Genomic DNA, 14,534 nt, shown 5'->3' on the forward strand with positions numbered 1-14,534 from the left:
GTCAGGAAGTCGTTCAAAATTCTGTTGCACAGTTCTGACCCCAAATGCTTTCACTTCACTGAACCATCTTCACTGTCGTAACAGATGTTAAAAGCTTTATGAAAGCCGTCTGTGCTACATTCAAAGTCAGCAAAGAAAAACGTGCTCAGGAATGAACTTGCACTTATTTTTATTTACTTCTTTTGACTCGGCTTTCTTCTTCAGTTGTACACAATACTTTGGAGCATATGTCAAATTCTTTAAATGGTGCAAGGTTCTGCTTAATATAAGTCAGTCGTATATGTGAAAAGTTCTCCATAAGAAATAGGTTCGAAATATTTGCACTCCACAATGTTTTCATAACATCCCATAACGGTGTTGTTCTATCATAACGAACTACATATTTATCTTCTCTCTTTGTATAAATCTTCATCTGTTTCTCACTGTTCATTCCACCACACTCCTTCAAGATTTCTATATAGTTGCGAATGAAATATGTTGTCATTTGTAATCTTTCATTTAGCATGTAGTGGTCTTCAACAAGAAGTAAGTCAATAGTTCGAACAGTTTCACATTCTTTTGGTATGTATCTCTTTATTTCATTATGTCTTGTGTCATTGAAATAACCAATGGTAACATTAAATGCTATACCTGTTGCGTCAGAAATTTCTTGTACTTTACTTTGAGGAAAGTCTCTAACACGAATGACTTCTCTCATGTGGTCAATAGTTTCTTCATTTACTCCAGCCTGAATGCAAGCATAAACGAAACAATTGTCCTCTGTCATAAGTGTTGCAGTTCTTTTGTTCAGTTCATTGAAGATTTGGTAGCGTTCAAGATTTATAGGTAATGTGCAAAGATACTTCCAGAACTGACCGCTTCTCTTCTTTAAAACTTCTTTTCACCATTATCTTTCCAAAAGCTTTCTATAAGTGCTGGGTTTCCTGTTTGCTTAAGAGCTTCCAAAATGGCTTTCTGGTCATTTGTCAGTGTGCTTTCATCTCTATATGGTCTCTTTTTTGGTTTGCCTTTCTTTACATCTGACATCGTTAAGCCTTCATATTCTGTTAAATCATACATCTTTATTTCAGTAAGATTCTTTATGTTTGTCAAGAAGAAGTCATAGTGCATTTCAACAATACCTGCAGCATTTGCTTCTATCTCTGATATAAAGTTCTCCTTCAAGAGCTGATGTAGTAATGTTCCAATATTATTGAGGTTTAACGTAGAACATTCATACTTTCCACCAAGTTTATAACATACCATCCATCTCTGTTGTGAGTTTATTTTAATTTCTCTAAGAGTCTCATGAAAACCTTACCGAAATGTTTGTGTAAGTAGTCTCTGTTTGGTTCATCTAAAGCTTCGATGTTAAAGTCAATGAGTCTATTGCCTGACTTCACATTTCTCTTCCTATTCTCTTCATCTTTCTTTAACCATCTCTCACCTTCTTTTGGTTTGTCGTCAATGGAACGAATGACATCGTTAGCTTTGCGAACTTGTTCTATAGCGCTCTTAAACATCTCTCTTCTCTGTTGTTTCAGTGTGTCGTCTCTTCTTCTTGTTTCACCAACGTTTGCATTTGTTATGTCAAACATTTCTCTTCTTACTTCATGAGGTACTGAACGTCTATGATATAAGTCAATAGCAACGTCATTTAAAGGAAATGCTCTTGCATGGACTTCGTCCTCGCCGCGTTGCGGCTTTATGAACTCATGAATTCTATCATAACTTATTGCACCATTATAGTCTTTAATGAAGTCAGCGAGTGCTTTTTTGTTTGTTGCGTAATGTTTGCACTCTATGTTAGCTTCTGTAAGAAGTTGTTTTATTTCCGAGTGTTCTAACTTAGACAACTTCCGATACATCTTTAGTAGGAAATAAAAAAATATTTTTTGAAAAAATTAGATTAGATTTTTTAAGTTATTTTTCAAAATAATTTAATATTTTTATTTTAATGAAACACATGCAAGATTGCAAGTTCTTTTCATACAATGCTCTCGCTACTGCCATCAAGAATGAGTTCAATAATGCTTCAAATGTTAATGTTATCTTTAACAAGAAGTTTGTGAAAGAATCTAAGTTTGGTCAGTATGTCAGACCATTAGCTATCGTCATTGACCGCAAACGTTATACTTCACAAGAGTTAGCAGTAGTTTTGAAACAAAAGAGTTTCTTCGTGAATGTCAAAGATACTCATTATACTGTTATAAAGAACTCTAATATTGACTTCTTCAGTATTGCTTTAAATCTTTCCGAACAGAAAGAATATAAGAAGGGTGAAACAAATGTGAAATATTATCCTTCATCTCTGAAGACAATAACGAACAAAGATGTTATACAGAAATTCTTACCAAAGGTTGAAGAAGCTTCTATTCTTATTACATTGACGAATGGGAGTGAAATGGTTGATAGAAATTGACCTGAAGCTATTATTAAAGCAAACATATATTTTTTGGTTTAGTCCTTCTATATCGATATTTTACTAACCAATTCCCCAATGTATAAACTTTTCTCAAGTCGCCTTTTTCATAAGCTTTATAATATACTTGCGAAATTTTGCATAATCTTTAGAAGCATTTATATATTGTTTAAATGCTTTGTATGTCTTCAGAAATTTTGCATAATCTTTTTACATGTTGTTCTTCTCTTCTTCTGTCATGAGTTCCGAATATTCTAAATTCATGTTTCTTCATATGAGATAAAATTATTTATAAAAATATAAATTAGCTTAGATTTTTTTTTATTCTTCCTCTTTGAAGTTATCGAAATTATTCTGTTATTTTTTCCTTCAGTAATGTTAAGTCTTCTTTGAATGTAAGTATTGTGCAACCTTTGATGTCCATAGTGTGTTTGAGGAAGAGTATGACAATTTCCTTTATTTGCTCATTCGGAGTCATTGAAATCGGTAAGTTTTCACGATAGAACCAGTGTTTCTGTCAGATTTATATATTTTAGCTAAGTCGTAAAACGCTTTTGTTTGTTTCTTCTGACTAAATGCAACATAACCACATCTTTATCTTTCTTCTTTCTCCAACTCTTCAGTATATATCATTATACTTATAAACTCTTTTCCTTTCTTTTGTACGCGAACGCGGTATTCTTTTCTGTATGCTTTTGTCTTTGGATTCAATGACTTCATCTTTGCTTGAAGTTTCTTTTCCAATCTCTCCACGTTCTGCTTTATATAGTTCATTCTAACATCATGAAAATATACAAGCATAACGAGGTGAAGCCCACATTGCTTACAGCATTTACTAAAAGTCTATGAATATAATAACTTTCAACCAGGGAGCCAAATTTCTTGCGATTGTTTCGTACGGAATCTCTTCCCTCGGTTTTCCGAGGGAAGCAACATATCGAGGAAATTTCCTTTGCTAAAAGTTTCTTTTGTCTGTTCGGTTTTCCAAACCAATGATATGCTTGCTTTGGTAGAACGTAAGAGGCTTCATTATATTTTGCATTTGTACATGTCAGTTCGTTGTTGACTGAATCGATATGAGGCGGAAGTGTTTGGTCATATAAATTGTATGTATTCGTATTCTTCATTTATAGTTCATTGGACTATTACGTTGTTTGTTTCTCTGTATGTTGTCATTAACATCGGGTCTTTAATTACAAAATACAAAAAATTAATATAAATAAACTATAACTTTTAAGTTTGTCTGACTTTGCCACAATAAGACAAAATAAACGCTTATACATGTATTTTTCAGCAGAGTACTTCGTCAAATAATTTTATAGCTTTATCTATCTCGATTCTACTTCAAACGTTTTTTTACCTTCGTGGGAAGCACCCAATTACATTTTCTCAAAACTTCAAGCAGTTCTGTTTCAGCAGCTCTCATATCATTAACATAACACAACCTTGAACTGCTATTGAACTGTACTGTCATAGTCTTTGAGTTTATATTATATGTCCTTCCCTATCTTATAATTTTTTGTGTTGAAGTCCCCTTTCGGTTTCTCTGAACGATGTTAAAGTAAAGCCTTTCGCACTGCAACGTTTTCCGTATTCGAATGATACCCATGATGTTATGAAAGTTATATCCACAACTGGGGTCGTACCATAGACAAAAACTATTGTGTATATAGTTTCTGTCTATAAGATTGCTCTTGTTCCGTGAAATGCTACTAGATATCATAATGCTCAGTAACTACAGGATTTCTTGTCTAAAATTTTTTGAAGTTTGAAGCTGATTTCCTAACCCCATGTTCGTTTGATTTTTCTTTCCAAGATGAAGTATATATATTGTCTGATCAAGGAATTATTTGGTTGTATTTCTTTGAGTATCTTATCGTTTATAATTCAACCTATTTCTTATACCACTTTGGTGTCTTGTCGTATTCTTTCTCTACTTGTTTTCAAATCTATCAATGTTTGACATTACTGTTTTACAATACAAATTAACTATGAAATTCATTTATTTTTGTGCTCTGAATTCACATAAAAGAATAATGTTGAGGGTGAAGAGGTGTAGATCTCACCGCGTTTTTTTCATCTCTTTTGTTCAACAAGGCGTTTTTTCATGAATATACGATGTTATATTTGAAATCCTAAAAATTTCGTAGCTTCTATTTCTTCTTTTAGTACATCAAATATTTTTATACAATGCCGAGGTTTCTTTTATTTCTTCTGACGTCCAGACTAGAAGGAAATCTTCTGCTGTTGGATAGTTTTTATTAGTAAATGTCAACATTTTCCATTTTATTTTCTGCTGGTGTTTTCTGCTTCTTCTTTAAAGTCTGCATAGTCGTTTCGCATTCTTTCTATCTCTTTGAACTGAGTAGTATATTTTCTTATGCTGCTTTACATTTTTGAACATTGCGGCATCGTTTTTGCGTTATACATTGAAATAACCAGCTAGAAAACTATGAGGTCAATGGTTTTCTTTAACTCAAAAAGCTGTGGTTTTATCTGTTCTTCCATACCTTCACCTTTTATCTTTATTCTTCTTATCTGCCAATACACATTTTGCAACTATGAAACAAAGTTATCGTATTCTTAAATATTCTTCGTATTTGTAAGTCAGAAATATTTTATAAAACCATGTCGCAATCTTTGTCCATAACTTTTATGGTTGCAATGAGAAACCCAAGGAATTCATAATTTACCTTTCGTATGAACTTCTTTTATTTCTCTGAGTCAGTTGTGCTTTGACTTCAATTTCGTCGATTTCAGGAATAGTTAGTTTTTTTGGCTGCTGAATTTCAGGTAGTTTAGGCAAATGGTCGATGAGGTCCTCCATTTCTAAAGATACTGTTCATGTTGTTTCATCTTTCGCACTACAGTCTAAATTAACTTGTTAAAAGGTTCTTGCTTTATCTTCTTGGATTTCTGTTTTCAAAAGTATATGAAGAGGAATAAAGCTTTTCATCTCTAACAACATTTGACGTAGATTCATGACTAGCACGAGTTTGGTGCTGTATGTTGGACAGAGTTCCCGCCGTTTCGTGGCTTGATTGTTGTTTGTGCCGATTGTTGAAATCATATCTTTATAACAAAATAAAAAAATAAATAAAAATAACACTAACTTTATTTTTCTATCTTAAGGAAAATTCATGAAAATTCCTGAGGGTGAGAAAAAGGTGAGAAAACGGGTGAGATCTCACCTCTTCACCTAAAATATATTTTTGGTGTAAATTTATGAAAAAATAAATGGTACCATAATAATACATGACTGTTCTCATTTCATGTCCTGATTTACAGTCTAATGAAAAAGTTTAGAAGGAATTTTCTTATTCTTTCTGGCTTATTTTATGTCTTTCAGTACGTCTCCTGCTCTAAAATGGTCCCAGATGTGTATTGACTTTGATCTCTCTTCAAGTTTCTTAGATGGTATATTCATCTTCACGGTCTCCCTTCATATCATTTATAAGTGTCATCGTTTATGTTGTAGCCAAGTAATTCAATAACCACTTCCTGCTTGCTTTCGTTCAATGGTTTCAGCAAGTTTTGCCATTACTACGTTTTCAACTATTTGTGAACGAAGGGTAAAACGGCAATATGAGTCGTCGGCAGCTTTTTATAAGATATCATTATTCTGTGCGTAGACGTCTACGAATATAAAATAGTTTTCTCTTAACCTTAAAACATTTCTTTGTCAACGGTTTGTCGTCAAGTAACTAAACACAAATTTTGTACCGCAGGAATATGAGGTAAATTGTGTGTGAATTCTGATTTTTTGTTGGTTTAGGCTTCGTTTCTTTTGGTGTGTTTGTTATATACTTCTTTCTCTTGTTGTTGTGGGTGCGATTGAATTTGGTGTATGCCCTGTGGTGAAGATTGTGTTTGAGGAATTGTTAAACTTTCGATGAAATGTTTCATTGTTTCTTTCGGTAAAGTCCTGCGCTCTTTGGGTATATCTTCTGAGCTTCTTATGAAGCGGTAGTTTAGTATAAATATATCACATGGTGTACGTGTGGCAACTGCGTTCCGCCCTTACCAGATAATGATTTGACACTTTACAAACCGTTAACGTATATTTTACAACACAAACACAAATCACCAACTTAACCTTAAATATTTATAAGCCGCCAAACCACTTCACCTTACTACTGTAAAAATAAACGTTCTCACTTACAAAAGTATTGCAACTCTTCCCATTTGCTGTGCTTCATACTACAATAGTTTCATATTCTTCAGTTTCGCTGCTGTCGCTCCAATCGTTCAGAAGGTCAAATACTGTCATAGTTTATACTGTAAGTTTTGACAAAGCTAATGAAACACGGCTTACCGTTTGTATCGTATGCTTGTATAAACTTTCCATTTCTTATTCCTTCTATAACGCTCAAAAACTAATTTACGCCTTTCTCGCTCTCGTATCTGATAGAATGTATTTTCACGAGGAATCGAAGAACAAGTTTGAACTCAATGACCGTTGTAGTTTGTTATCTCAATAGTTTTCGTCATTTATATATAAAATAAAATAAAAAAATAAACTTAAAAATTAATGATATCACCACCTCTCCACACGTATGATAAACATCCATTTAAATTTAGGTGTAAGAATGGTTAGATCTAACCTCTTTTTACCTCATTTCTACCCTGTTGAATTTCATTGCTTTTATAACTCTCTTTCCTTGGTTTTTTTAACGTTGGCTCTTCTTCGCCAACGTCGTGTCCTCCAACCTTGGACTGTTCTTTCTGTCTTCGTGTCCGTAATGGAATACCAGTGCTATTACGTTCTCACCCAGTCAATGGTCAATATGGTCGTTCCATAAGGGTTATTCCGATACATTCCATAGGGGACGCGATAACGGAAGATACTACGCTGGGGGAGAAGAAATCATTTCTTTAGTTGCCATCGAATCTATTTAAATGCATTGTGTTTCACCTTTCATCTGGTCATTAAGTCTTTTGCGTGGTTTTGCAAACTCATCGTGGCCCTTTCCTAAAAGCATTTTTTGTCTGGACTGCCAGGCTCGGCAACCAAATTGAGGATGCTTTAATTTAATGAGCTCCACTATTTTTATTTAATCTCTAAACTTCTTTTGGCAACCCAGGCCTCCTAATCTTCCTCCATTTATTTGGCGATCTATCGTGCTTTGAAACCGCCACGTTCCTCGCACTCATTTTATTTTACTGCGTCATTAAGGGCTCCAAGGTTGCGCTTTTTGCTCCAATTGCTAGATGAGGCTGTTGTCGGCATGCAGCTCTGTAGAAGTGCCTCAATGCGTACCCTTAATCTGCCATAGTTAATCTATACATCCTTTACCAATATTCTAATCGATTTCTCATAAAGTTCTCGTTACTGGAACAAGTCAAATGTGAAAAGCAGTAATGCGTTCTCACGAGGCTGTCGCCCTCCACGCGCGTTTGCGGTCTTATCTAACTTTTTCTTATTCTCTATCGTATAATCGCTTCAAAATGTCTGAACATTCTGCTAAACATCTTCTCAACAACAGTTTTTCGAATTGCAGATGACTCAAAGAACAAGCTCATAAATATGCAATTAAATTATCAATTTCAATAATGAGTCACATCACTTTCTCCATCTTTACAAGGTAAGCGAACATCTTTCATTTGAAGAAGGTTCGACAAGTCTTATAGTTCAAACCTTACTGGACAAGTGTTTGTTATAGACCTATAATTTCAATTTCGGGGGCGGCGAATAACCATGTAGTTTGTGAAAAGACATAAAATAGAATTCTTCAGAGCACAATTTCACTTTTATATACTAGGATTTTGATTAAACAATGTATTCTCGCGCGAGACCAAATAACCACCATTGACAATCTGTAAGCAATCCTGCTGAACCTTCAACTGTAAACGTCGATGCTGGGTGTAGAGCATTTCCAGCGGACGCTTGAGGTCATCTGATTGAACAGTCTTTTGAGTCACTGGTAATTTAAAATATTTTCTTAAAAGCAATGTCATTATATCCTAAGCATGTCAATAAGGTCTTTGAAAGTTTTTCAATTCGAACATATACATCCTGCCTTCCATTAAATGTAAAAACCTGACTTCTTTGGCAAGGACGACTTTTAAAATCTAATTGAGGTTTGTTTCAAAAGTTATTGGATCTGCTATGTGTAACATTCTGAAGGTAATGGACTCTCCTTCCGAGTACTCAGTTGTTCTCTCATACCATTGTTGAAAAAGCTTTTGTAGTGTAAAAACTATTCATGTCATATCCTGTATTCTAAAGGTTCACACAATACAGCGACCAGGGAAACCTATGCTTGCTATCTTTGTTTCCCATCGTTATATATCAAAAACATTAAAGCTTCTTTCAATAATATTGGTTCTTCCTGCTGGAATTACTTTGCGAACCTGTCTGATTTCCAATAGTTTCTCCACCTCCTACATACTCTACCCAGTGTCTTGGATATTCATAAGTATTACTGACTTTCTTGAATTTTTGGTGGTTTCATCCATAACGGTGTTCCAATAGTAATAGTATTTTATAACTCTGTTCATTTAGCTCGGTGGGCTATATTGCATGAATATTTCTGACTTGCATTTTTAATGGAGATAAAATGAAGCATTTAATACATGACGTAAGATGAAGACATGAATGAAACTACAAGACAAACTTAACTCTTCTCTCATTCTTCCTTTCAGTAAGGACTATGAGTTCCTGTTCAAATGGGCTGTTTATTTCTAATTGTGTGAAAAGATGGGTTCAGGTAAAGACATTTAACCTCATTCGTCATATGTGCTCCATACAGAAGCGTTTGATGAAACGACTCTTACGTATGACCGAAATCATTATATCACAAACTTCAGACCTCCTATGGATTTCAACCAGCGAAAAAGTTTATGTCAATTCAAGCCCTACTGTCGTGTCTAAAGTTCCAGAACAATGAAACTCATTGATATTCTTCAACGGTTACATTCGGGGACCGTAAGAAGGAAATATTTATGCCCATTGTTGAATTTATAACAGTCACGGAATGCAAGAGAAGACTGTCAGAAGAGTGGAAGAGGAATTATTGAGCAAAACACCACTTACGTCAGTACTAGGGAGTTTGACGATATGGAAACGGACTGACAAACTACATTCTATCAAACTTCAGACCCTTCAAAGTATCCTTCACACTCTGCTCGTTTGTGACGACTTCGCCGGAAACAGCTTTAGTGTCAAAGCCTGACTGCACCATTAGGCTAACATCGATAACTAAAAGTCAGACAATACATTTTAACTGTATAGCAATACTTTGACTGTGGCGGTTTCCTTGCTTTAAACATAAAACGTCTCATCAACTGAGCACTTCGTTATCTTTCAAGGTTTCTCACGCATGTGATATTGAACCATTTGGAACAGTCAGGTATAACATTAACCTTTTGAAGAAATTTGGGAGAAGCATATAAGTCTGCTCATTCTCTCTCGTTTCATACTTGCAGATTCATATCATGACTAATACCATTAAAGTCGAAAATATTCATGGAACGACCAAACATTGTTTTTAAAGTTTAACCGCTTCAACTTGGACGTGATGGTAGAACAATTCCATGCATCTCTCGTGCCATTTGTCTGTGTAAATATTTCTTGCTGTCATTTCATATCATCCACGTTCCTACCATCTGTTAACTTTTGAGGATAATGTTGTTAGAATAGCTGTTTCTGTAAATGAAGGCTTTTCACCTTTCGGAGAGCATAACTCTAGTAAACTTTCTGCATATCTTATGTTGTTTTTGAACATTGCGGTAGCTGTAGCCAGTCAATTGACAATAGAGGTACGCTGTATTTCTATAGGCTTCCACCCTTATGTTCATGTTCCTGCTTTCTTTCCCTTAGCTCCTTTTTGTTCAGTAGTTCTACTCACCTCATCCTTATACAGCAGTCTCCTGTCTCAGTGATTCAACCCATATAATTTTCTATCGTTAGCTTTACTTCAAACCTTGGTCGAGCTATATTGTTCATTTCATATCTCTAAAAGGTTTTTATTCTATCTGAAAAAGAGAAGCAATCCATCTATAGCTTGTGCCGTTAAATGTTCCAATTGAACAACCATCAATGTTGACTCACGAAGACAAAATATTGTCCATAAAGAACTATAGTTTCAGAGTGTTTGAAAGAAAAAGAACTCAGAGATAGAAATCCGTGAATTTAACTCAGCTTCAAAGCCTCAAACGCTACATCAGATGTTAAGTTAGAGTACCCCACTGGACCAAATTCCTTTCAAGAGAAGCCAACGACAACCCTTACACAAATGTTCAACAAATCCTTCAGAAACGAGACCATTTACCTTCTTCAGTTTATAAAACTATCTTACTCAAAGACGATAAGAAGCTTTTGACAATCTTATAACGGCAGAACCAAATAATTTCTAACAAAGAGACTTGAAAATGTTTATATCACGAATAACAGGAAAGCAATGTGTCATTGACTATCTCGACCCTGAATCGAATGCTGTGGTCAAATCACACTATCTTCATAAAATAAGGTAACATCCGCATCATTGGAAACACCAGGAACTACAGGAGTTGAGTTTAAGTATAAATATTCGAATGAATATACAAAACTTTCACAGAATATACTTTGCTGAAATATGTTTTAGTAAATAAAGCAATTTGGTAATATCTATCCAAAACTTCTTAACAGTATGAATTCATCTTCATGAATGCAAAACCTAATCTTATTGACTTGGTGCAGTTTTCACTACAACAATATTTTTCTGTTATCTTACTGACATACTAACTCATTTGGGTTTTCATCAAACAGAATCAACCAAAGTTCAATGACCTAATACTACCACATTCCATACTTTATATTTTTAGCTCTGAGTTCTGTAAGCTGTTGCATTTATATTTTCTAAAAAGTCAACCTTCAACAGTCATCTCGCACTGATGCCTTACAGTTCTACAGGCTCTCTTGAAAGTCACCAAAGTCTGATTGCATCGCTCTTTCAAAATTATGAACAACTAATGCGAACCTTTACCTAAACGAGTTCTATGACAGGAACGTTTTGGAATGACATTGAATTGACTGCATAACAGAAAGCTTTATTATTTACTGAACCTTTACTATTAACTCCTGAAATACCTGTGACATTAAGCTATTTTGACTCAATTATAAACAATTGCCATAACATACGTATGGAACAGATATCATTTTCAATCGTTTTTTGTCACACACTTTTCAAAGGAAATGTCATATGGTATGCTCCTAAAAGAAGTTGAACTTATGACTCATTCGTGTTATTTGAAAAAACTTTTCCCTTGCTACTGAACTTCAATGTTCCCTCAGGAAGAGAGTCGACCTATGTTGTCAATGTTTCTTCATTAATTATCGAGAGCTATTCTATGACTCCAGCAATTTTATCTCTTCTAATACTTGCTCCTGTTAGGAATGTTATAAACTTCTTTTTGTCATCTATTTCAATTCTATGAAACTCTGTTTCATCTGTTTACAAAAGTTGCGAATAGTATTGAAGTCCACAACTTGAAAGGCAAGTGTTCATTCTGAAGACTAAGTTTGTTTTGTAGCTTTACTGTCCCGTATTCGTTGGGTCTGTACTTTGCCAAATAGAACAACAATTTTATTCCATTAAAATATGGACTATTGCTGCATATGCGTAATGAAACAAATGAAAGAAGAAAGAGCACATGCACTAGTAAACGAAAACTCAACTTAACCATTGACAGGCAATGATTTAGTCATTGCCGATGGCAAAACTAAAAAAGTCATTGATTTCGATACTTCTTAACACTTATGACCCATTCATTACAATAAGTAAAGTTCCTATCATAAATGATGGAAGGGTGCAATATATAAAATTCTACGTAATGCCTCATTAGTGAAAGTATTAAATGTTCTCATTGAATTGTTAAAGAGCTTTCGATTTGACGACAACATTAAATGCTTAAAGATTTTAGTCATGAATGAAAACAATTCTTGGCGTTGCTGGTAGCAGTAATGATGTACACTTCAGAATTAGAATATTAATAACGAACATTAAAGATGAACTGAAAGGAGAGAAGGGTGACACGGACACAAGGACCACAAGGAATACAAGGAATAACAAGGATTCAAGGACATATCAAGACCTCAAGGCGAAAACGGTTTGGATGGACAGGATGGAGGATAGGAAAACTGCTAAAGTCATGCGATATGGACCTTATAATACTGGTTTACAGCTGCTTCTAATGGAGTTCCTTCAATACCAAATCGGAAAGATATGGGCAAGTACTTGTGAAGAAGTTTTAAAATGACTTAAAAATGCTTTGAATTCATTTCACATGCGTTCGGATACTATTAAAACTTTATCTGGTTGGACTGCAAGAAACAAGGAGTCAATAGATACTGTAAGCGTATAGCAACAATGCACGTACGGAATTGGATACTTACGACCGCAAAAATACATAAAGGAGCAAATATATTCTGGCTAGTATCAACATGCATGAAGATTGGCTTAAAGGTATTGACAATCTTTAAAAAATCACAGTCAGTCTATTGCTGACTACAAGAAAAGTATAGATTTTTTACATAGTGGCTATGGACGTACATGATGGAAGCATAAGGAATTACTTAATGCTAACAATAACTTACCAGAACTATTAAAGCATTTATAAAGTCCTTTGTAAAACCCGGTGCTCTAACATTTAGGTCTTTGAGAGCAAGAGCATTGAAGTCAGAGATGCAAGTAAACTCCAACAGAACCTACACGAAGACTGAACAACAGAACTCCAAGAAGAAAACCACCAAACCAACACTAATGAATATTGTTCGAATATTTTCCAAGGTACTCTGTTCTCATTGCATACATTCAAGAATACTTAAGAAAGAAGACTTGACTTTAGGCGATGAATGAAAGTTCTGTATATCTTTCGTTCCAGTTTCAAATAGCAGAACTTTTGAGACAGTTGCTTAATAGTCATGCAACATCTCTGATTTCACAAGATATGATGACGACCATGACCCCGAACACGTGAAGAAAGAAGTTTACATAACATCCATTAAGACAGGAAAAGGTTTTAACACAAAGTTCATTATTGACACCAAAGATGGTGAGTGGACGTTCTTCGAGCTGAAAAAAATACTTCTCGGGAGGTGGTGGTAGGCCTGAACTTTGAATAAATGAGATAGAAGAGAAATTAGCCGAAAAAGCAGATAAAGGACATAACCATATCTCCGATATAACATGAACTTCCAAGTACATTAAATAGTAAGCCGGACAAAAATGAACTTGACGCAATGAAACAAAGTTTTGAAATCTCATTAAACACAATATCTCGATATCAATGAACTTCAAGCTACATTAAATTAGTAAAGCGACAAGAACCAATGTTCATTATATAAGTTCAAGATGAAAGATTATAACGACTATCATGATATTTAAACACGAAGTGATAAGCGAAGACAAAAATGTTATGAAAGAAGAGTATAAATACATTCGTGCTAAAGGTTATGACATAGCTGTACTGTAGCAGTAATGATAGTAGTAAAGCACCAGAAGCATTTGGATTATACCGTGAAATTTATGGCCTCTACTTTCAATGTTTACGGTGTACTAGTTGAACCAAAGATCTTACTTTGAGAGTTTAAGTCAAAAATAACGTTTGAAGATGCTAATTAAAGTAAAGCTGACAAAGTTGAAACTTAAGCAATAACAAAGTTTTGAAATCTCATAAACACAATATCTCCGATATAAAATGAACTTCAAGCTACATTAAATAGTAAAAGCGACAAAGAACTACACTAACTCCTCACTACTGTTAGAGCAGACGACATAATACCTGAACTTTGACCCTTGGTTCAAGTGCACCTTTACGAGAATCCGAGTACAAGCGTAAAAGATACTCTAAAAATTTAGATAAGAGTTTGCAGGCATATTGAAAGTCATGCAGAACTTTCGAAAGCACATGAACTACCCGCATGTTAGCTAAGAAACAGACAAAACAGAGCTTCAAACATTAAGACTCAGATTCATGAAAATTATATCCTATAGGTCTATTTATACGTCAATGAACTCACAACTCCAGCAACAGTTTTAGGTTTTGGTAAGTGGGAACAGATTGTAGACAAATTCTATTTGTACTAAAGTTCAACAAGCGGAGGTTCAACAGAAATTTTACAGAAAGCAAACCTTCCACGCACACTCTACAA

The 14,534-nt window shown here is 34.6% G+C and overlaps 1 protein-coding gene across 1 annotated transcript, besides 3 other annotated features; it reads left to right on the forward strand.

Moving 5' to 3' along the window:
* Nucleotides 1-6,379: part of a mobile genetic element that runs on past the window's edge.
* On the forward strand, nucleotides 1,937-2,269 carry TVAGG3_0351450 (uncharacterized protein; the record flags this gene model as incomplete). Its single annotated transcript, XM_051231114.1, has 1 exon — nucleotides 1,937-2,269. A coding segment is annotated over one exon (333 nt), but the record flags the coding sequence as incomplete, so codon positions are not given.
* A 14-nt stretch (nucleotides 6,380-6,393) lies between the features above and the next one.
* Nucleotides 6,394-7,064: a terminal%2Cinverted (terminal inverted repeat of Maverick transposon ID:TVAGG3_0351460).
* Nucleotides 6,394-13,555: a mobile genetic element.
* Nucleotides 13,556-14,534: the final 979 nt, after the last annotated feature.

This window comes from Trichomonas vaginalis, chromosome V, assembly GCF_026262505.1.
Source record: "Trichomonas vaginalis G3 chromosome V, whole genome shotgun sequence".
Taxonomy (NCBI): Eukaryota; Parabasalia; order Trichomonadida; family Trichomonadidae; genus Trichomonas; species Trichomonas vaginalis.